The sequence below is a fragment of the Dipodomys merriami genome, unplaced genomic scaffold (assembly GCF_024711535.1).
Source record: "Dipodomys merriami isolate MVZ:Mamm:240054 unplaced genomic scaffold, mDipMer1.0.p SCAF_55, whole genome shotgun sequence".
NCBI classification, from domain to species: Eukaryota; Metazoa; Chordata; class Mammalia; order Rodentia; family Heteromyidae; genus Dipodomys; species Dipodomys merriami.
In genome coordinates, this window is record NW_027206124.1 from 3,919,012 (window position 1) to 3,942,500 (window position 23,489).

At 42.1% G+C, this 23,489-nt stretch overlaps 1 protein-coding gene across 3 annotated transcripts in view; it reads right to left on the minus strand.

Annotated features, from left to right (window-relative positions):
• Positions 1–904: 904 nt before the first annotated feature.
• The window catches only part of Slc25a17 (solute carrier family 25 member 17), a 34,888-nt gene continuing 12,303 nt past the window's right edge, over positions 905–23,489 (minus strand). For 2 of the 3 annotated variants that reach the window (XM_069999607.1, XM_069999608.1), the window contains exons 4-9: positions 21,590–21,741; positions 9,539–9,655; positions 6,931–7,076; positions 6,747–6,842; positions 4,360–4,442; positions 905–1,273 (exon numbers count right to left, since the gene is read on the minus strand). In XM_069999607.1, coding sequence (XP_069855708.1) covers positions 1,126–1,273; positions 4,360–4,442; positions 6,747–6,842; positions 6,931–7,076; positions 9,539–9,655; positions 21,590–21,741 — 742 coding nt within the window. In that variant the 3' untranslated portion in view covers positions 905–1,125. The remainder of the gene's footprint in view (positions 1,274–4,359; positions 4,443–6,746; positions 6,843–6,930; positions 7,077–9,538; positions 9,656–21,589; positions 21,742–23,489) is intronic. The other variant, XM_069999609.1, reaches the window with a different exon arrangement.

Genomic DNA, 23,489 nt, shown 5'->3' on the forward strand with positions numbered 1-23,489 from the left:
CATACTATGAGTAGTAGGACTCAAGGGAATGTTTCCAAATAGAAATAACCTCCATCAAATGTTTCTCCAAATATACAGCTTCCACCCTGAGTCTATAAAGGGAGATAATATTCCAGGTCCTACACAAGATATACCCTCTCCCTACTTTGTGTGTGTGTGTGTGTGTGTGTGTTTTTGGGTCCGGTCGTGGAGCCTGAACTCTGGGCCTGGGCGCTATCCCTCAGCTCTTCAGCTCAAGGCTAGCACTCTACCACTTGAGCCACAGTGCCACTTCCAGCTTTTTTCTTTTTGCTTATGTGGTGCTGAGGAACCAAACCCAGGGCCTCATGCATGCAAGGCAAGTGCTCTACCACTGAGCCACCTTCCCAGCCCGTGTGTGTTTTATTTGTTTTCTTTACCATCTGGTTGTTTATCTAACATAATCCCTGAATAAAGAGAAACTTCCAAGAACATTAGATAATTTATTGGGACTTCTGATTGGAGTTCGTGTCAAAATAAATATTTTTGAAACTTATGTTGAACACTAATGAATAAGTGACATTTACAAATAGTTTGTAAGAGAATCATTTAGGATTAGTCATTTTCATTTCTTCCACAAAATAAATAGTTCACTTAACTCAGTAGGCAGGAGGAAAAAAAAAACAACCCAACAAAAATAAAGTCACATCTGTGGCACAATGGTAGTATTATTTTTTATATTAAGGAAAATACCAGGATTAAAGACATTTTAAATTATCTGAAAAAAATGACATGTTATTGAATTTTTCTGGAACCTGGGAGGCAATTAATGGAATAAAAACAGCTAGAAAATGTAAGCAAAACTTCAGATAGGAAAGATTACACAGGAGAAGAATTGTGTCCCCCCCACCCCCCCCCCCGCAAATAACAAGTAAACTCCACAAACTTTCGCTTTTAGGTTTTCAATATTTTCACATTAGTTCAATCTCCATCCCCAAATCCAGCCATCATAAAAATGAAATTGGAAAAGGTCCAGTTAGAGTCCCTGTTTACCCTTTCAACATGAGTACCATTTGCAGTGGGAGGAGCTGACGTGGAGACTTGCTTCTCTTCACTGGACAGACACACCCAGTTACAGCATCTCCACACTTTCCTGTGGATAGCATCTCAGTGCTTATGTGTGCGCTTCAGCCCCATTACAGTGAAGGTAGCAGCTGTCAGTTTCTCATAAACAAGGAACATGAGAGCAGCTGTGAGGACTGTCTGCAGCAGTTTGGCTTCAAGGCCTTTGTAGAGTCCAATTATCCCAAAACGCCTAAAAGAAAAGAAGTTGGAAATAACAAGTTTTCTTTGTAAAAGTCAACTTTTACATCAGAGAAATATACTACCCTGATGGCTTCTTTGAAAAGATTTTAGACTTCAACACAGACTGTTGTCAAAGTACTTCTTAGTTTTAAAGGCATTTGGGGACTAATAAAGTTTAATATTCCTGGTCCCATCAATAATTTTTATAGTCATCATTAATTAGTGGAATGCTGGCAATATTCTATTAATAGGATGCAGATCTTGAAAGCTCCTAAAACCACTTTAAATGCTAAAATCTGACCTAAGAACACTCTCCCAACTCAGTTATTTCAGCTTAATAGCCCCCAAGTCGTAGGAAAGCTTCCAATTAGATTAGAACATTTTGGCCCGAAAAGGAGAGAGAGAGTCAGAAATGAAAAGAAATAAAGTCTCAGACTTTCCATACATTTGGTCTACCCTAGGTAAACTTTAGCAAGCATCTCAATCACCCAAAGAGCTTCTTAAAATAGATTTCTGGGCCCATTCCCAGAGTTTCTGATTCATTAAGCTGGAGACAGGGCTCAATAATTTCTATTTCTAGTAACTCTGGAGATCAGCCCTTAGGAAGCACTCAGAGAACAATGTTTTGGCTAGAAGATGAAATTCAGGAACAATGATCTCTCTAAAAGCTCTTTGTTGGAAGTGAATTAATCCCTTATGCTAGTTCAACAACTCCAGGGGTATATATGGCATGTGGACTAAGAGATTAAAACCAATCATGTGCTCTACTCAGAAGTTATAACGAAGCTGGTTTATACCTGTAGTCCTAGCTACTCAGGAGGCTGAGAACTAAGGATCAAGGTTTGAATCCAGCCCTGGCAGGAAAGTCTATAAGACTCTAGTCTAGGGGCTGAGAATGTGGCTTAATGGTAGAGTGCTAACATGCATGAGGCCCTAGGTTCAATTCCTCAATACAACATAAACAAACAAAAAAAGACTCTAGCCTACAGTTACAAAAGGATTTCAATTTCTTCTTCTGCCAACATTGCAGAACATTTGGCTGGATAGAATGATAGCTCTTACTCATTTAATCATTCATTAATCACCAAAAGCCAGAAGTAGAGGTATGGATCAAGTGTTAGAGTGCCAGCATTGAGCAAAAAAGCTAAGGGAGAGTGCCCAAGTCCTGAGTTCAAGTCACAGGACTGGCATAAAAAACAAAACAAAAGGAAAGAAATTTATATGTATGCAACATGGAAGAAATAGTTGGATTGTCAAAGCTTACAGAATTCACAAACTTTATAGACCAAGATAATGACAATTTGCCTTGTGAAGGTTAAAATGTGTTTGTGACTTTAACTAAGTATCACAATCTACAATGCTGTGAAATTTGTGAAATTTATGTAATCACTTAATCTCAATTAAAAAATATTTTTTTTAAAAAAACAAGGTTATAGGAACAAGACTTGATCCATAATTTTCTTTCTTTCTTTCTTTCTTTTTTTTTTTTTTTTGTGGTGCTGGTTCTGTGGCTTGAATTCAGAGTCTGGGGACTGTCCCTGAGCTTGTTTGTTCAAGGCTAAGGCTTTACCACTGAGCCACAGCTTCACTTCTACCTTTTTGGTGGTTAATTAGAAATAAGAGTATCAGGGACTTCCCTGCCCATGCTGGCTGCAAACCACAATCCTCGGTTGTCAATCTCCTGAATAGCTCAGATTACAGTCCTGAGCTGTCAGTGCCCTGCTCCAATTTTATTTAGTTTTATTTTATTTTTTTGCCAGTCCTGGGACTTGAACTCAGGGCCTAGGCACTGTCCCTGAACATCTGTTTGCTCAAGGCTAGCACTCTGCCACTTGAGCCACAGAACCACTTCTGGCGTTTTTTTTTTTTTTGGTCGGTCATGGGGCTTGAACTCTGGGCTTGGGCACTATTCCTCAGCTCTTCAGCTCAAGGCGAGTGCTCTACCGCTTGAGCCACGGTGCCACTTCCAGTTTTCTGGTGGTTTATTGGAGGTAAGAGTCTCACGGACTTTCCTGACCAGGCTGGCTTTGAACCGTGATCTTCAGATCTCAGCCTCCTGAGTAGCTAAGATTACAGCGGTGAGCCACTGGCACCCAGCTCTGACTTTTTTTTTTTTAATGTGGTTCTGAGGAATCAAACCCAGGGCTTCATGCATGCTAGGAAAGCACTCTACCACTAAGCCACACTCCCAGCCCATCCAATTTTATTTTATTTTTAGATATGGTTTATATCTGATTAATTTTTATTTATTTATTTTTGTCGGTCGTGGGGCTTGAACTCTGGGCCTGGGCGCTGTCCCTGTGCTCTTCAGCTCAAGGCGAGCGCTCTACCACTTGAGCTATAGCGCCACTTCCAATTTTATTTTTTTTATACCATGCATATATTATTTGTATAGTAAATTTATTTCAAAGTACCTTGTATCTAGGAACAACAATAAAATTATAGCCTCTTTTACTTTAGAAGGACTCCCTGACTTAATTTGACTTCTCTGTCAAATTAAGGAAACAGAAATGACTAGCTTCTACCTCTAGAACGACTGCTAAGATTAACTGAAATGACTCATGTTACAGCACCTAGCCAATGTCTGTCGAGTGGCTCCTATTACCATCCTTAACATCCCCACCAACATCACAATTGGCATCATTCTTCCCACTCTCCACTCTCTTTCTCAGGACCTCTGCCACTCTACAAGCAAATGTTATATTCCTAAGGGAGGTATATATGCTATGAATGAGAGGATCAAATGGGGATCTCTTCCTCATTCCTTGTTTTTTGTGGGGTGGGAGATTGTTGTAGTTAGGAATTGAACTTGGGGCCTTGTCCATACTAAGTATGGCTCTACCACTGAGTACACCCTAGAGGGTTCCCTTGCTGGAGTTGTATGTATCTGTAACTAACAAAAAATTAGGGCCAGAAGTGTCCCATAATTTCTCAATTGCTGTCAAATTGTATTAAGCTTCTGAACTGAGAAATGTCGGAGCACATAGGGAGAGGTTTCTGGAGCCATTGCACTAGTGCAAGAGAAGCAATTTCAACCAATTCTGGCAGAGGTGGCTGCTGAAGGGAGGGCAGAAGGTGACACAGTGACAAGCTCACTTGACTCTCTGGTGAAGAAGAAAGAGAACATTCCGAAGACTCCCCAATGTTCTGTTCTCGGGATTTAGTCTGTGACGTCCAAACTGTGGAAGGAGAAATAAAAATTTCCATTTATTGCTGCTTAAAAAAAAACTTTATTTCTATACAGAGAGGAAATTACATTAATGTCTTATATAGCACTTAATAAAAAATATTCATTTACTATCATAGATTTCATTAACCTTCTATTTTTTTAATTAAGTGAAATATTTCGATGAAATAAGTTGAAAAAAAAATTCTTTTCTGGGGCTGGGAATATGTCTTAGTGGTAGAGTGTTGACCTAGCATGTTTGAAGCCCGGGGTTCAATTACTCAATACCACATAAACAGAAAAAACTGGAAGTATTTACTGTGGCTCAAGTGATAAGAGTACTAGCTTTGAGCAAAAGAAGCTCACGGACAGTGCCCAGGCTTGGAGTTCAAGCCCCATTATTGGCAACAAAACAAAATAAAACAAAAAAACCACCTTTTTTGTACATCACCTTTATAATGACAATTAAAATTTTTTTTTAATTGTGTGTGTGTGTGTGTGTGTGTGTGTGTGTGTGTGTGTGTGTGTGTTTTGGTATTGGAGCTTGAGCTCTGGGTGCGCTCTTGCTCAGCTTTTTTTGCTCAAGGTTAATGTTATACCACTTGAACCACATCTCCAGTTACAGCTTTTGCTGGTTTACTCAAGATAAAAGAGCCTAAGGCATTTATCTGTGAGGGCAGATAAATCAAGCTTCGAACCGATCCTCAGATCTCTGCCTCCTGAGTAGATATATCGGCATGAGCCAGTAAAATATTTCTTTTTCAAGAAAGCAAGCATACATTTTTGTATGTGTGTCCATTGTGGGGCTGAACTCAGGGCGTGGGCACTGTACCAGAGCTCTTTTGCTCAAGGCTAATGCTCTACCACTTTGAGCCACAGCTCTACTTCCAGTTATCTGGTGGTAATTAGAGATAAGAGTCTCTGGACTTTCCTACCTGGGCTGGTTTTGAACTCTGATCCTCAGATCTCAGCCTCCTGAGTACCTAGGACTACAGGTGTGAGCTACTGGTGCCTGGGAAGCATGAGAATTTTTACTGTTGTTGTTGAACCTATGTAAGCTTGGACTGTACCTCTGAACTAATCTATAGCTTCAAGAATTTTCACTAGCACAGAGAAGTATGGAGAAAATTCTACCACCAAAGGATGATGATTTAGGTATGGAAGTATGCTTTTATAATTTCTAGTTCTTTGAGAAGTTCTGATAAACCCAAATCAGTTAGAACCTCTATAGACTAGCACCCTCCATGTTATACATTATTTTATGCTAAGTACCAATTTAAATAAAACCATCCTTCCTACTTGGATTTCTAATGGTTATTTTAGAGATGGAGTCCATAGAATTTTTCTGTCTGGGTTGGCTTCAAACTCAATCCTTTGGATTTCAGCCTCCTGAATAACTAGGATTACAGGTGTGAGTTATTGGTACTTTGCTAGTAAAAATACTTTTAACAGAAAACCAAAATACTCGCACCACTTTCATTTTTATCTATCAATAAGTCTTTCAATTTTTCTTTCTAGAAGTGGCATGAATCCTGGGCTTCTCATTTACTAGACAAGTACTCCATAACTGAGCTACATTCTCAGCCCCAGAACAGATCATGAAGCTGACCATATCTGATCTCTTCTCTCCACTGCTGCTATCCTGGTCTAGGCCATCATCCCCTTATTTGGATTACTGAAATAATTCCCTAGCTGATCCAATTCCCTGCTTTTGCTTTTAGCTTCTGACCACTTTGCCAGAAATCTTGTGGAATTATACATCAGGTAAAAGCCCTCTGAGGCTTTCCTGAGCTGGGAATACTACCTATATTTCTAATCTACAGCTTCTCTGGTACTTTTCCAATCTTATCCTAAGCAAGCCATTCTCTCATAGCTGTGAGCTGTGAACCAAGCTCTTGGCACTTCATGCTTCCTTCCTGGAATGTACTTTGCACTTCAAGGTCCTTGTCTTCCCATTCATTTTGAATTCAATATGTTGAATTCAATTCATTTTGAATTCAACATATTGAATTCAACTCCTCCTTGGAGTTGTTCAAAGCCAATGACGCTTCTTAACTACAGGCCAACCACCCTTCTCCACTAAGCCAGGGTCTTCTGAGACACTTTGTCACCTACAAAATTACAGATGTGAACTTCATTCCACACCAAACAGGAAGCTAATCAATAGCCTGGTTAGCAGAATACCAAACAAATGGAAAAAAATAGAAGGGGACTGACTACTCGGACATAGCAACTGACTCCTCCTTCCCTTATTAACACTGCTTCAAATAAAAAGACCAAGTATTGGACACAATGCAGGTAGAACCCCAGTACTCACCCTCAGGATCGACTGTACCGTCTGCATGGGATAGGTGACTGTGGTGGCGATTGCTTTGGCTATTGCACCAATAATGAACACATCCAAAGAAGAAAGCTGGAAGGCAAATAATGAACCATATCAACCCAAACAACGAGAAGGTGCCAGGAACTATTATATTGTTGCTTTCAAAAGCAGGGATTACCTTCATCTTTTTCTTTAAAAGCTGTCGTTTTAAGCCTTCATAGAACATGAATTGGATGGCAGGATTGAAGACCAACAGCAAAGAGGGAAATGTACCATTCCATAATGCCAAGACTCCTTCATCTCGAATGATTTGGTGAAAAGCATCTAAGCAAAATATCAGGAGTTTGAAAAGGATAATGATAATGCCTTAACTAGAAAAGCTAAGAAATCTGTTTAAATGTACCCAGAACACAAACCTGACTGGTTCCCTCTTGCAAAGGCCATTTTAGGGACACCTTCATGAGTTAATCACCTCTTGCTGCTGTTGTTTTAGTAGTACTGTGGGTGTGAACTCAACACTGGTCTTGCTAGGAAGAAGCTCCATCACGTGAGCCACACCCCCAAGCTGTTTGTTTTGGAGACAGAGTTGCACTAAGGAGCCCAAGCTAGTTTGGAACTCACAATCCTATCTCAGTCTCCCCAGTGCTAAGATTACAAGTATGTACCACCACCACTCAGAGCAATTAATTACTTTTGACAATAGTTTGCTAATCATTAACTGATGGGTAGTTATTAGTCACTTAATTATGACTAATTAACCAATTAGTTAGAGACTATCTTCAATCTTAGGAAAGTCTTCCTGACGATCTAGTATTAGAACAATAAATTCCCACCACCACAGAGCTGTGAACTGATAATGTCCCTAAAATACAAGGTCCAGTATAACAAAAGTAAGACAGTTTTCTGGAATCCACTACATAGGACTGACATTATTAAAACACAGAAGCTGAGCTATATGCTGGTGCTTAATTCTTGTAATCTTAGCTACCTGGAAGGCAGTTCCAGGCCAGGCAAAGAAGTTCATGAGATCCCCATCTCAAGAGAAAAAGGTATGTGGTGGTATGTGCCTATCTTCACAGCTGTGGTAGGAAGCCTAAGTAGGAGGATTACAGTCCAGGGTGGTCTGGACAAATGGAAGACACTAACTAAAAAATAACCAGAGCAAAGAGGAATGAGATATGTTCATGCAGTACAGCACCTGCCTAGCAAGTGAGGAAGTTCTGAGCTCAAACGCCAGTACCTCAAAAAAAAAAAAAAAAAAAAAAAAGGAGAAAGAAAAAGAAAAAGAAGCTGGATGCTGGGGGCTCATATCTATAATCCTAGCCACTCAGGAGGCTGAGATCTGAGGATTGTGGTTCAAAACCAGCCCAGGCAGGAAAGTCCATGAGACTCTTATCTCCAATTAACCACCAGAAAACTGGCAGTGGTGCTACAGCTCAAAGTGGTAGAATGCTAGCTTTGAGCAAAAAGAGCTCAGGGACAGTGTCCAGGCCCCAAGTTCAAGTCGCATAACTGCCCCCACATCCCCAAAAAAGCAAGCAAGCAAGCAGAAGATCAAAGACCACCAGATACCAAATGTGTATATGTATCCAAAGATAACACTAGAAAAAAAAGGTATAATCAATTATTTCCTAAAACATTTACTTGGTTTCGGGGTGTATCTCAGTGGTAGAGTCTTGCCTAACATGCATTCAAACCAAAACATCACAAACCAAAACAGAAAAATAATTTAAAATTACATATACTATTAGTCATATGCAAACTACATTTTTTTTTGGTCGGTTGTGGAGCCTGAACTCTGGGCCTGGTCACTGTCCTTCAGCCTTTCAGCTCAAGGCTAGTGCTCTACCACTTGAGCCACAGCACCACTTCTGGCTTTTTCTGCTTATGTGGTGCTGAGGAATCAAACCCAGGGCCTCATGCATACAAGGCAAGCACTCTACTGAGGCACCTTCCCAGCCCCTGTAAACTACATTTTATAAATTGTTTTTTTTTTTTTTTTTTTTTTTTTTTTGTGGTTATGGGGCCTGGGCATTGTCCTTGACCTCTTTCTGTTTGAAAATTCAAGCTTTGGGGTTTTTTTTTGTTTGTTTTTTTTTGTTAGTCATGGGTCCTGAATTCAAAGACTGGGTGCTATCCCTGACCTTTTGTTTAAGGCTACCACTTTGAGCCATACCAACACTTACTGCACCTACACCCCCTGAGAGCAGTGTTCTCTATCTCGTCTTGGGCATCATTTTGACCACTAGGGTATTTGCAGGCAAAATGCAAATGGGCTTTATCACTGGGTACAGCTTTGGGTCCTCTGTGTTTTTACCATTGCCACAAAAAGAGCATATTCAAGACTGGTCGCAGAAAGAGGAAGGGAGACATATGAAGCTGAGACTCTCAGCTGGGGTAGGCTTAGATGAGTTAACTCCCTGCCAACCCATAGACAAATTAGCTAACAAAAGCTTACTGAAGGGCTGGGAAGTTGGCTCAGTGGTAGAGCGCTTGCCTTGCATGCCTGAGGCCCTGGGTTCGATTCCTCAGCACCACATAAGCAAAAAAGAAAAAAGCCAGAAGTGGCGCTGTGGCTCAAGTGGTAGGGCACTAGCCTTGAGCTGAAAAGCTGAGGGACAGTGCTCAGGCCCAGTTCAGGCCCCACAACCGGACCAAAAAAAAAAAAGCTTACTGAAGGTTAATAGAACTTGAGGCTGGCTGTTTCCTAGCTTGATTGTTGCCACAGGTTCCATATATAAAGGGGAACAAAGCCCTGAGGAGAACCATAGCCCAGCAACACTCACCAATGATGCCTTTGTAGTTAGTTGGTACAATGTCTTCATTTCGAAACTTTGCCCCTTGCAGCTTCAGTCTGGTGTTCACCACCCAGAGTGGAGTTGTGAGCAACACATTCACCACTCCTTAAAAAGAAAGGGAACAAGAAAAGGGAATGTAAGATAACCTTTTCAGCTATATTGTCTTAAAGCTACATAGCAACACTCCACTTATTCTTTTACAACTGACCTCGGGTAAGCTGTGCAATTGTGCACATGCCACTACTATTAGAAGCAATCTGGAAGCAAAATAACTGGCAGTAGCTTCCAGAAAAGAGCAGTGAGTTTCCAAAAGGCAATTACTTGCCCATCTTTATAGCATTCCAAGTAGCAATTTTAGGTTGGAGATAGAGAGCAGTGTCAGAGCATTTGTCTAGCATGCACAAGGTCCAGGGTTCAATCCTCGCCTCTGCAAACACCAAAACCTAAAAACTGCCCCCAAAACAAAGAAGCAGTTTTTATATAGTTTTAAAGATAATTTTTAAATAACAGCTTGAGGGAGGGGGAGCTGTCTTATTGAAAACATGTTAGGTCCATGACAATATCTAAGAACAGAGAACTGTCAACTCTCAGTAGTTCATGTGGTTTTAAGTGAATATGGATCTGACACAGTAAGTGACAGGTGGGAGGACATGGTGACATTTCAGAGTGCTTCAACAGGGAGTAGAAGTTCACAGAAGGGTTGCTCATTACTTAGACAATCAGGACAGGCAGGCAGCAAGCAGTAGTTATGAAGTGACACCAAAAAAAGCAACCAGAAACAGCTGCATGCTCATCATGACCCTTACAAAGATGGATCTTGGCTCCCTAAGGCTGCCTCAGAGGAGAACAACACAATGGGCCAGGTTCTTTAGTGAAAACATTCCGTCCCACTTTAACACCATCTTGAGAGATTAACACGTTCCCAATCAGTCCTAAAATGATTAACAAAAATACCGTACAGAACTGTAACAATGTGCCTGGCAAATGGTATACACTGAAAAATGTGTGTTAACCAAGGAACAAACTCAATAAATAAACATATATGGAGCTATCTGGTTCTAGCCCTGCTCTGGACAAAAAAGAGGAACAATCCTAAGGGAGAAAAATTATCAACTAAAAGTCCTTTAAACCCAAATAGAGAAAGACTGCTTTGATTTAAGGATCTGCAAAATATACTATGCAGAAAACACTTCAAGAACAAACAGGTGAAATAACCAAGAGACTCAAATTCAATGTTTTCATTTGTGTACACAGTTGTAAAAAGAAGGTATTTTTCTATGTCTTAGGAGCATTATAAGACTATTTCGCACCATGCTCTCACCTATAATCCTAACTCCTAAGGAGGATGAGATCTGAGAACTGTGACTCAAAGTCAGCCCTGTCAGGAAATAGTCTCTTCTCCAATTAATTACCAAAAAGCTGGAATAGCACCCAATCCCTGACTTTAAACCCCAGTACTGGCACATAATTAAAGAGGAAGAGAGAACATATTTCTCAAGATAAAAGATACTCTCAAATAATTTTATAAGTTGTATGTGTTCCATTTTTACAAATTCACATAACATCCTTTTTTTTTTGGCCAGTTGTGGGTCCTGAACTCTGGGCCTGGGCACTGTCCCTCAGCTCTTCAGCTCAAGGCTAGTGCTCTACCACTTGAGCCACAATACCACTTCCAGCTTTTTCTGCTATGTGGTGCTAAGGAATCAAACCCAGGGCCTCATGCATGCAAGGCAAGCACTTTACCACTGAGCCACCTTCCCAGCCCTAACATCCAGACATTTTCATACACTGTCACTGGAGACACCAACAATAGCCGGGTGCCAGTGGCTTACACCTGTAAGCCTAGCTACTCAGGAGGCTGAGATCTGAGGATCTTGGTTCAAAGCCAGCCAGGGCAGGAACATCTGTGAGACTCTCCAATTAACTACCAGAAAACTGGAAGTGGTGCTGTTGCTCAAGTGGCAGAGCGCTAGCCTTGAGCTGAAGAGCTAAGGGACAGCGCCCAGGTCCAGAGTTCACGCCCCACGACTGACAAAAGAAAAGAAAAAAAAAAGGTTTACCACAAATGATTCTTGCTATTTTTTTTTAATGCCTGTGCATCAGAAGCCAAAATGGAAATATAGAAACATGTTTTCAGAATTCTGAATGGATTCCTACCCATGCAGCATATACCTCACTCAACAGAAACAAAGCAACAGCTGGAAAAATCAATTAGGAATATGACTGAGCAGTCTACTGCACTTCTTTTAAGAAAAAATGGAGTTTGGCACCAGGTGTCACATATGCCCATTTAAACCTAAGAAACTGTGTACACACCTTTCTAAACAAATGAAGTATAGTGCCCACTAAACCAATTCATTAGAAATCAAAGTTTCCTTCATGTTCTTTTTAAGAAGTAGGCATACACAAAACATTAAGAGGTAATGCAGTCAAGATTAAGATTTAACCACTATGGAAAATTCTGCCTTCATGTCCCCATTATTAACACAGCTGAAAGACTAAAAGAACTTAAAGGTCAACCTCAAGTACAAAGTGTACCACATTATTTTAAAAAGAGAATATAAAAAGTCCTTATGAAAATATTTTTTATTTCAAAGCTTTTTATTTGAGAAATTCAAGTACTTTTTTCATCTTGTAAGTCAAAATAGACGGAGAGGTACTTTTAACCACTATAATTTTATGAATTCTGGGAAAAGGGCACTCAAAATACTTGAGAATCTAAAACTTTACTAAAATGTGCAATTTATATAATCAAGCAAAGGACAATATTCCATTGAAGAGAAACATGTCATAAACTATTCATGAGTACCAATGTCAGCTCTTACTAACTCTTACTAAAAGCTTTCAAACAGCCTACGGATAAAACTTGTGCTCCTATGGGTGGCTGCTACTTGAGCTCTAAGATAGGAAGATGGGAATGCTAATTAATACTTTATTTACCTAAGGACAGGAGGTTCAATTTCTATGATTCTACTTTCTTTTCTTTTCAAGTCAGGGGGCTGGAAAGGTGGCTCAGTGGTAGAGTGCTTGCCTTGCATGCATGAGGCCCTGGGTTCGATTCCTCAGCACCACATAAGCAGAAAAAGCCAGAAGTGGTGCTGTGGCTCAAATGGTAGAGCACTAGCCTTGAGCTGAAGAGCTGAGGGACAGTGACCAGGCCCAGAGTTCAGGCTCCATGACTGGCAAAAAAAAACAAACAAGTCAGAAGGCTGGGAGCTGGTGGCTTACGCCTGGAATCCTAGCTAATCAAGAGGCTGAGATCTGAGGATCATGGTTCAAAGCTCATCCTTAAGACTCTTATCTCCAATAAATCACTAAAAAACCAGAAGTGGCGCTGTGGCTCAAGCAGTAGAAAGCTCTCCTTGAGCTGAAGAGCGCAGGGACAGTGCCCAGGTCCAGAGTTCAAGCCCCACGACCGACCAAAAAAAAAGAAATTAGTTATAAGAAAACAGAACTAAAATTAAGAGATGAAGACATGTAACTCAACACCCTAAAAACATTTCCCCATTCAAGTAAAGAAGTCCCAGGGGTGTCACCTCAGAACAGAGTATGCTGAGACTTAGATTATTTTTAACTTTGAGGTGCTTGGAGATGGAGAGGGAAAGGAAAGGGAACAGATGGAGGGGAAAATAGAGGGATCCTGGAAGAGGTTTGACACGGATGTTTGTCTGCCTAAACAGACCAAACCTGCCAAGGAAACGGCCATCCGTCCCCTCCATAGGGTTTCATGAACTAAACCATTAGAAGAAGCAAACAAGAATGCTTCCACTCCCAGACATACTCTGTTGTAAATTATCTTGTCTCTCTGACCTCCTCAACTCCAAAGAGAATCACTGATATTCACTGACTGGGCTCAAGGGCTGTTTCATTCCTCCCTAAAAAACATTTGCTATACCTAGAAAATTCCCTCCTCCTCTCCTATTAAGAAGAATATGGGGCTTGGGAAGGTAGCTCAGTGGTAGAGTGCTTGCCTTGCATGCATGAGGCCCTGGGTTTGATTCCTCAGCACCACATAAGCAGAAAAGGCCAGAAGGGGCGCTGTGGCTCAAGTGGTAGAGTGCTAGCCTTGAGCTGAAGAGCTGAGGGACAGTGCGCACGCCGAGTTTAGGCCCACAACCGACAAAAAAAAAAGAATATGTAAGCCTCCAAACCTCACTGGGTTACCACTCTCCAGTGATCTCCCAACTCCCACACAAGTTAAATCAATTTGTATGCCTTCTCTCCTGTTAGCCTGCCCATTGTCAGCTCATTTCATCAAACACTTGGGAAGTAAAAAAGAAGCCTTCTCTTCATCTCTCAATAATGGGAATACAACTATTTACATCTGAAATCTTCACAGCAAATAGTTTTGCTTTGTGGTGGTGGTGGTGGTGGTGTGTATGTGTGTGTGTATGCATGCACACACACGCGCACGCGCACACACACACACATACACACACACGGTACAGTCTCAGGGCTTGAACTCAGGGCTTGGGTACTGTTCTTGAACTTTTGTGCTCAAGACTAGTGCTCTATCACTTGAGCTGCAGCTCTAGTTCTGGCTTTTTTTTTTTTTTTTTTTCTGCCTGAGTCTGAGATCTGAGAACAGAGGTTCAAAGCCAGCCCTGACAGGAAAGCCCATGAGACTCTTATCTCCAATTTATCACCAAAAAAACTGGACAAGTGGTAGAGCACTAGCCTTGAGCAAAAGAGCTCAGGAACAGCACCCAGGTCCTGAGTTCAAGCCCCACAACTGACAAAGAAAAAAAAAAAAACCTGGTTGCCAGATTTAAAGCCCAACAGCAGGAAATGCATTTTCAACCATCACAGCAATGATAATTGTCACTCAAAAAGAGTTATTGGTAAAATTTGTAATTTTATAAAAAATGGCAAATATCTTCATTTATCTTTAAGATTCTATTCTCAAATTCTTCCCTAGGGTGCTACAGGCTTTTGTTTCTTTGGTGAAACTACAATAAATAATGAATTTCTAAATTTCAAGCAGAATTTGAATAACAAAAGCTGCTCCTAGTTTTCCTTGGAGATAATGCAAGTCATTTCTACAGTGGTAATAAAAAAAAACTGTCCTAATTATTCTAAGAATATGTGCTTATTAAGATATAAAAACATTTATAGAGAGAGGTTTAAAACTCACAAAAGTAATTTCCAATGAATTCTCTACTATTAGAAAGAGAGAGTACCTGTAATCAGAGAAATCTCAAAATCATAAAATCTTAGTTGGGGGCTGGGAAGGTGGCTCAGTGGTAGAGTGCTTACCTTGCATGCATGAAGCCCTGGGTTCTATTCCTCAGCACCACATAAGCAAAAAGAAAAAAAGCCGGAAGTGGCACTGTGACTCAAGTGGTAGAGCGCTAGTCTTGAGCTGAAGAGCTGAGGGACAGCGCCCAGGCCCAGAGTTCAGGCCCCACCACCGGACCCAAAAAAAAAAAAAAAAAAATCTTAGTTGGGTGCTGGTGGATCATTCCTGTAATCCAAACAACTCAGAAGGCTGTGATCTGAGGATCACAGCTAAAAGCCAGCCTAGGCAGGAAAGTCTGTGAGACTCTTATCACCAAAATAAGAGAAGTGGAGCTATAGCTAAACGTGATACAGCACTAGCCTTGAGCAAAAAAGATCAGGGACAAAACCCAAGCCCATAAACAAAAACATAACAAAACAAAAAATTACAAAATCTTCTAAAATTCTCTTTTATTTGGGGGGGGGGAGGGGGTGCTTGAACTCAGGGCCTAGGCTCTGTCCCTGGGTGTTATCCTAAGGCTAATTCTCTACCACTTGGGCCATATCTCCACTTGTAACTTTTTGCTGGTTATTTGGAAATAAGAGCCTCATGGAGGGCTGGGAAGGTGGCTCAGTGGTAGAGTGCTTGCCTTGCATGCATGAGGCCCTGGGTTCGATTCCTCAGCACCACATAAGCAAAAAGAAAAAAGCCGGAAGTGGCGCTGTGACTCAAGTGGTAGAGCGCTAGCCTTGAGCTGAAGAGCTGAGGGACAGCGCCCAGGCCCAGAGTTCAGGCCCCACGACTGGACCCAAAAAAAAATGGCTTAAAAAGAGCCTCATGGATTTTCCTGCCAGGCTGGCTCCGAACCGCAATCCTCAGATCTCAAGCTTCTGATAGCTAGGATTACAGATGTAAACCACCAGGCCCAGCTTTGTAATTTTTTTTTTTGTCGGTCATGGGGCTTGAACTCTGGCCCTGGGCGCTGTCCCTCAGTTCTTCAGCTCAAGGCGAGCGCTCTACCACTTGAGCTACAGCGCCACTTCCGGTTTCCTGGTGGTTTATTGGAGATAGGAGTCTCACAGTCTCTCCTGCCCAGGCTGGCTTTGAACCGCGATTCTCAGGTCTCAGCCTCCTGAGTAGCTAGGATTACAGGCGTGAGCCACCAGTGCCCGGCCTCAGCTTTGTAATTCTTTAATGCAATGTCTCTCTAGTGTGATGATACTGCCATCTGGGATGATGTCTCTCTGTCGCGCGCGCGCGTGTGCGTGCGTGCATGCGTGTGTGTGTGTGTGATTTCTGTGTCTGTCTGGCAGTATCCCTTGTGTGTGTGTGTGTGTGTGTGTGTGTGTGTGTGTGTGATTTCTGTGTCTGTCTGGCAGTATCCCTTGTGTGTGTGTGTGTGTGTGTGTGTGTGTGTGTGTGTGTGTGTGTGTGTGTGTGTGTGTGTGTGTGTGTGATTTCTGTGTCTGTCTGGCAGTATCCCTTGTCTCTACCTGCTAGATGCCCATAGCAGCAACTCCCCCTCCCCCCATGTGAAAATCAAGACACTGGCATAGGTTCTGTGATCAAAATCAGCCTCACCTGAAAACCAACCAAATCTAACTACCAAGTGATTATTCACTTTAGTTTTTAGACTCTCCAGGGACAGGCCAGTCTTGGGGCTAGAACTTGGGGCTTGTGCACTGTTCCTGAGCCTCTTTGTGCTCAAGGCTAGCACTATTACCACTTTAGCCACAGTACCACTTCCGGCTTTTTCTGAGGAATTTATTGGAGATATAATCTCATGGACTTTCCTGCCCTGGCTGGCTTCAACTTGCAATCCTAAAACCTCAGCCTCCTGAGTAGCTAGAATAAGAGGCATAAGCCACTGGCTTATGTTTTTATGTACCAGTTAAAAAACAAATGCGAAAATTTTTATAAACTATAACAAATAGATCTGGGAAGGTAGCTCAGTGGTAGAGCGCTTGCTTTGCATGCATAAGGCCCTGGGTTCAATTCCTCAGCACCACATAAGCAGAAAAATCTAGAAGTGGTGCTATGGCTCAAGTGGTAGAGTGCTAGCCTTGAGCTGAAGAGCTCAGGGACAACGTCCAGACCCAGAGTTCAGGCTCACAACTGACAAAAAAAATAAAATAAGAAATATATATAAAACAAATGTTGGGGCTGGGAATATGGTTTAGTGTAGAGTGCTTGCCTAGCATGCATGCAGCCCTGGGTTCCATTCCTCAGTACCATATACACAGAAAAAGCCAGAAGTGGCACTGTGGCTCAAGTGGTAGAGCTCTAGCCTTGGGAAAAAAGAGCTGAGGGGCAGTGCCCAGGCCCCAGGACTGGGGGAAAAAAAATTGGCTAAGATGTAGAGAAAGGGATGCGGTTGGGAATGCAACAGGATGGAATTTCTTATCAAAATGAAAAGAGAAGTATCCTATGATCCAGTAATCCCACTAAATCCAAAGGAAATGAAATCACTGTATTAAAGAGATGCTTGCCCATATTCACTGAAGCACTATGAACAACAGTGAAGATATGCAACCCACCAAGACGTCTATAGAGACATGAACAAAGGAAATGTGGTATATATACAAAATGGAATGTTATTCAGCGCTTATTTTTTTTTTTTGGGGGGGGGGGTCCAGTCGTGGAGCCTGAACTCTGGGCCTGGGCGCTGTCCCTCAGCTCTTCAGCTCAAGGCTAGCGCTCTACCACTTGAGACACAGCGCCACTTCCAGCTTTTTTCTTTTTGCTTATGTGGTGCTGAGGAATCGAACCCAGGGCCTCAGGCATGCAAGGCTAGGGCTCTACCACTTGAGCCACAGTGCCACTTCCAGCTTTTTTCTTTTTGTGTACGTAGTGCTGAGAAATCGAATCCAGGGCCTCAGGCATGCAAGGCTAGCGCTCTACCACTTGAGCCACAGCGCTACTTCCGGCTTTTTTCTTTTTGCTTATGTGGTGCTGAGGAATCGAACCGAGGGCCTCAGGCATGCAAGGCGAGAGCTCTACCACTGAGCCACCTTCCCAGCTCCTTATTCAGCATTTAAAAGGGTGAAATCCTGTCATTTGTGGTTAACACTAATGGAACTGGAGGACACTATGTTTAATGAAATAAACCAGACACAGAAAGATGAGTATCTCAAGGTCTCACTCTGAGGAAGCACAGAGAACAAGAGAGTATAACAGAGGTCACTAGAAGTCAGAAAGGAGCGAGAAGAGGAGAGAGAGAGGCTGGAAAATGGGTAAAAAACAGTATGAGGTAGGGTATCAGTTTTAGTGTTCTATAAAACAATAGGGCAACTACAGTTTAAAACAGTTTAAATATACATTTGAAATGTATTTAATGCTACCTTACATATGTATTAGGGTACGTGTGTGTGTGTGTGTGTGTGTGTGTGTGTGTGTGTGTGTGTGTGTGTGTGTGTGTGTGTGTGTGTGTGTGTGTGTGTGTGTGTGTGTGTGTGTGTGTGTGTGTGTGTGTGTGTGTGTGTGTGTGTGTGTGTGTGTGTGTGTGTGTGTGTTAAACTGTAAAACTAGGCCAGGTGCCAGTGGCTCATGCCTAACATCTGAGCAGGATGCTGAGACCTGGAGGATCTGAGTAAGAAGCAGCCCCAAAAGAAAACACTCTAACTCAAATTAACTAGCAAAAAGCTGAACTGGAGTAGCTACTTAGGAAGCTGAGATCTGAGGATTACTGTTTGAACCCAGTCCAGGAAGGAAAGTACATGAGTCTGGTTATCTCCAGTTAACTACCAAAAAGAAATTGCGCTGTGGCTTAAGTGGTAGAGCAATCACCTTGAGCAAAAGTGCTCAGAGACATTACCCAGGCACTGGGTTCAAGCCCCAGGACTGGGACAAAAACAATAAAATAAAATAAAATAGTCTTTTTGGGTCAAAGTCTTTGAGAAGACATTTCTGAAACGATGACATAAAATGAGCAATAAACATATGAAAAGATATTCAACGCCAGGAAAACACAAACAAAAACCATGACCAAGTATCACCTCATACCTATCAGGATGCTCTTAGCACAGAATAGCAAATGTATTGTTATTGTATTATTGTTAATGAGATTGTAAATGATACAACTGCTTTGGAAAACAATATGGAGGTTTCCCCAAAAATTAAATATAAAAGTACACGTGACCCAGAAATCTCCTTTCTGGGTCTACAGATGGAAGAACTGAAAGCAGCCTTTCAAAGTATTCCCATGTTCATGTAGCAGTCCTCACAGAAGCCGCCCCAGTGCCCATTAACAGATGAACGGATATTCACAACAGAGGAAGCACAATGGAATACTACCCAGCCCTGAAAAAGGATGTATCTCTCAAATGCTAGAATATGAATAAACTTTGAGGACATTATCCTAAGTAAAATAAGCCAATCACAAAAAGACAAACTCTGTATGATTCCACTCACACTAAGTATCTACAATAGTCAAAAGGGCTTGAACTCAGGGCCTAGAAGCTGTTCCTTAGCTTTTTTGCTCAAGACTGGTACTCTACCAGACTTGGTTGTTAATTAGAGATTAGTTTTATGAGCTTTCCCATGAGAGCTGGCTTTAGACCATGATCTTCAGACCTTAGCCTCCTGAGTAGCTAGGATAAAGGCATGATCACTGGCAGCCAGCTTTAAAATAATCAAATTATTTAAGAGAGAAAGGCTCCAAGCTAAAACTCCTAGTTTCATTTGTAAGGTTGGGACACTTGCCCCAATATGCCACATGAAGAGGTCAGTAGTGGTAAAAGTCAGAGAAAGGAGATTTACTATAAAGAAAGATTTAATTAATACTAAACTGGCATGCTGTAGGAAAAGCAAAAGTATACAGTATATTTGAAGCCCTCCTCCACCCCCACAAAGAGATTTGCTTTAGGTTCAAATGAGAGGATGAATTGGGACAGAGGGAGAGTGGATGAATTGGGACAGAGGGAGAGTGGAATTCGTAATGTTAAATTGTCTCAGTCACAGGGAATGATCACCAGTGGGAGGCAACTGGTAATTGTCTCAGGATTGGTAGTTACTTGTCACAATGAGTCACTACTCCCCAGCAGGGGGAGCTGTGTCTGCAGATACAGAAGGTTTATTCATAGTCCTGTCCTTCAGGAGGGGCCTTGTCACAATGAGTCCCTGCTACCTGGCAGGAGGAGCTCTTTCATCCCTCAGTCCTGTCCTTCCTGGATTTCAGGACCTGACAGAGTAACTGCAGGAAAGTATGGTGCAGAGCCAAGAACACAGATACAAAGTGGAGACTGGGATGCTAAGTCTTTACTCAGCTTTTAGTTAATTCCTAGGCCTGAGAAAAGAGTCAATGCTTTTCAACAAAAGTACTTCAAGTACCTATTGCAGTAGAATGATGGTTACTAGGGAGTGGGGAGAAGAGAAGAGTACTTTACTTGAGTAGTATGGGGCAGGGCTTGCAAGATGAAAGTTCTGAAGACATGTTTCACAACAGTGTGAATATGCTTAATACTACTAACTTACACTAAAATTGTTAAGATCATAATTTTATGTGTTTCTCCCACATGGTGGGCTCAAGCTTGTAATTCTAGCTATGTGGGAGACATATGTTGGGGGAACTGCAGTTCAGAGACAGGCCACATATTCAGAAAGTTTGGAGAGTCCATCTTTTTTTTTGTCAGTTCTGGGGCTTGAACTCTGGGTCTGAGCACTGCCCTTGTGCTCTTCAGCTCAAGACAAGCACTCTACCGTTTGAGTCACAGCGCCACTTCCAGTTTTCTAGTGGTTTATTCTCGAGATAAGAGTCTCATGGACTTTCCTGCCCAGGCTGACTTTGAACTGTGGTCCTCAGATCTTAGCCTCCTGAGTAGCTAGGATTAGAGGCATGAGCCACTGGAGCCCAGCTGGAGATTCCATTTTGACGAATGGTTAAGCAGAGGGGCTGGCATCTGTCATCCAAGGCTATGTGGGAAACACAATGGCTAAGTGCAGTGGCAGTCATCCAGCAATTTAGGGAAGCACAATGAGGAGGATCACATTCCAAACTGGCCTGGGCCTAAAGCCAAGACCCTACCTCAAAAACAATCAGTGCAGGGGTGGGAAGATGGCTCAGTGGTAGAGTGCTTGCCTTGTATGCTTGAGGCCCTGGGTTTGATTCCTCAGCAACACATAAGCAGAAAAAGCTGGAAGTGGCGCTGTGGCTCAAGTGGTAGAGTGCTAGCCTTGAGCAAAAAAAATCAAAAACAAAAACAAAAACAAAAAACAAAAAAACAATGCAGCCAGGTGCCCATGGCTCACACCTGTAATCCTAGCTACTCAGAAGGCTGAGATCCCAGTCTCTCCAATTAAACACACACACACACACACGCACGCACGCACCACCACCACCACCACCACCACCACCACCACCACCACCACCACTCCCGCCCCACCCCTTGCCGGTGGATCTGTGGCTCAAGTAATAGAGTACCAGCCTTAAGCAGAAAAAGCTAAGGGACAGTACCCAGGCCCAGAGTTCAAGCCCTAATACTGTGGGGGAAAATAAAAAGCAAAAGGAGGATAATGGTGTAGCTCAAGTGGTAGAGTGCCTGCCTGCCTAGCGAGTGTGCAACCTTGAGTTCAAACCATCCCCATCCAAATAAGAAAACTAGTTTTGTTTGTTTGCTCTTTAGAGAAAGATTCTTGTTTCTAGCTCTCTTGGAAATCCTCTCTCCTCAGCCTTACACAGAGGCAAGAACACAGGCATGTGCCATTATGCCAGCTGACTATCGTCTCTATAACATTACTCTGTGCTAAAATAATCTCCTGGAGAATATATGAAACAGATCAATATTAAAATATGAAAATATTTTATGCCCAGAAAACCTTGTTACCTGCAATGAATCCAACTACCAGATCTTTTCCAGTAGTAGAACGTTGGCCTTTGGCCCAGACTGCTTTGAGGCTATTAAAGGTGTAGAAATAGACAAAATTGGAGCAGCAGAGACTGGAAATAACTGGAAACCACCCTCGATATGGTGCCAGGCTGGAGGAAAAAAACACAGAAGGTAAAGTAAAGGTTATGGACAATAGCCAAAAATTTAGAAACTGCTAGAGACATCCTAGGAAAGGCTGACCTGCCCTCACGTACTCAAGAATCACTCCTACAAAATAAGGGACTCCAGATCATAGACACATAACATTGCGAAGACATCCAAATCAAGAAATCCTTCCTAGCATTCATGATAAAGGAAAAACTACACAAAGATAACAATTACTTGCTAATTTCTTCTACTAACTGACTGTAGTAACATTAGTATGTAAAACTGAAGACAAGCTCACTATTGCCCATATTATTATTGCCCAAGAGGTCAAGAATTTTTTTAAAAAGTTTTCTAAATTGATTTTATGCTTTTCCTTCATTAGCATTTCCTTCTTTCCTTTTCCTTTTTCCTTTTCTTTTCTTTCCTTTCTTTTTGAGACAGGCTCTGGCTGTGTTGTACAGGATAGTCTCAAACTCCTGGACTTGAACAATACTCTTGCGTCAGCCTAATGATTAGCTGAGACTGCAGATGTGTGCCATATGCCTGGTCAGCAAGGGCAAAAGCATTTAAAATTAACTTAATTATAGAAAACAGGCCCCACGACTGACCAAAAAAAAAAAAAGAGCAGCTTAACTGACTTTTGCAGGGCACCAGTGGCTCAAGCCTGTAATCCTAGCTACTCAGGAGGCTGAGATCTGAGGATCTCAGTTCAAAGCCAGTTGGGGTAGGAAAGTCCATGAGACTCTTATCTCCAATAAACCACTAGAAAACCGGAAGTGGCGCTGTGGTTCAAGTGGTAGAGCGCTCACCTTGAGCTGAAGAGCACAGGGATGGCGCCCAAGCCCAGAGCTCAAGCCCCATGACCGACCAAAAAAAAAAAAAAAAAGAAAGAAAACAGGCGCAAAAAACCCCCAAAAAACCAATGGAGCATGTCAGAAAGACACAAAACTAAAGTGAAGGGACTCCTACTGATCAAATCTGAGACAATGTGAGCACTAAAGTAGTAATCAATCAATTGCAAGCCCCTAAAAAAGAGGAATGTCTGAGTCCATACTAGTAATAAGTAAATAGAAGAAGGGAAGGAGCAAGTTCCTGTTTACCACTGGTGAATGGGGAAGCAATGGTGGAGATGAGAAATTGCCATCTATAATTTCATGATAAATTCAAAGAAAAACTTTGATTTCACCATAGAATACTTACAGTTAAAAGAGAATTTTTTTATTTATTTTTTATTTTATTTTTTTGGTCTGGTCACGGGGCCTGAACTCTGGGCCTGGGCGCTGTCCCTCAGCTCTTTAGCTCAAGGCTAGTGCTCTACCACTTGAGCCACAGCGCCACTTCTGGCTTTTTCCTTTTTGCTTATGTGGTGCTAAGGAATCGAACCCAGGGCCTTGAGCATGCAAGGCAAGCGCTCTGCCACTGAGCCACCTTCCCAGCCCAAAAGAGAATTTTTAAAAAAGTAACAATATAGCCGGGCGCTGGTGGCTCATGCTTGTAATCCTAGCTACTCAGGAGGCTGAGATCTGAGGATCGCGGTTCAAAGCCAGCCCGGGCAGGAGAGACCGTGAGACTCCTATCTCCAATGAACCACCAGAAAACCGGAAGTGGCGCTGTAGCTCAAGTGGTAGAGCGCTCGCCTTGAGCTGAAGAGCTGAGGGACAGCGCTCAGGCCCAGAGTTCAAGCCCCACGACCGACAAAAAAAAAAAAGTAACAATATGTGATCAAAGCACATGTAAGAAATCCTAAGTA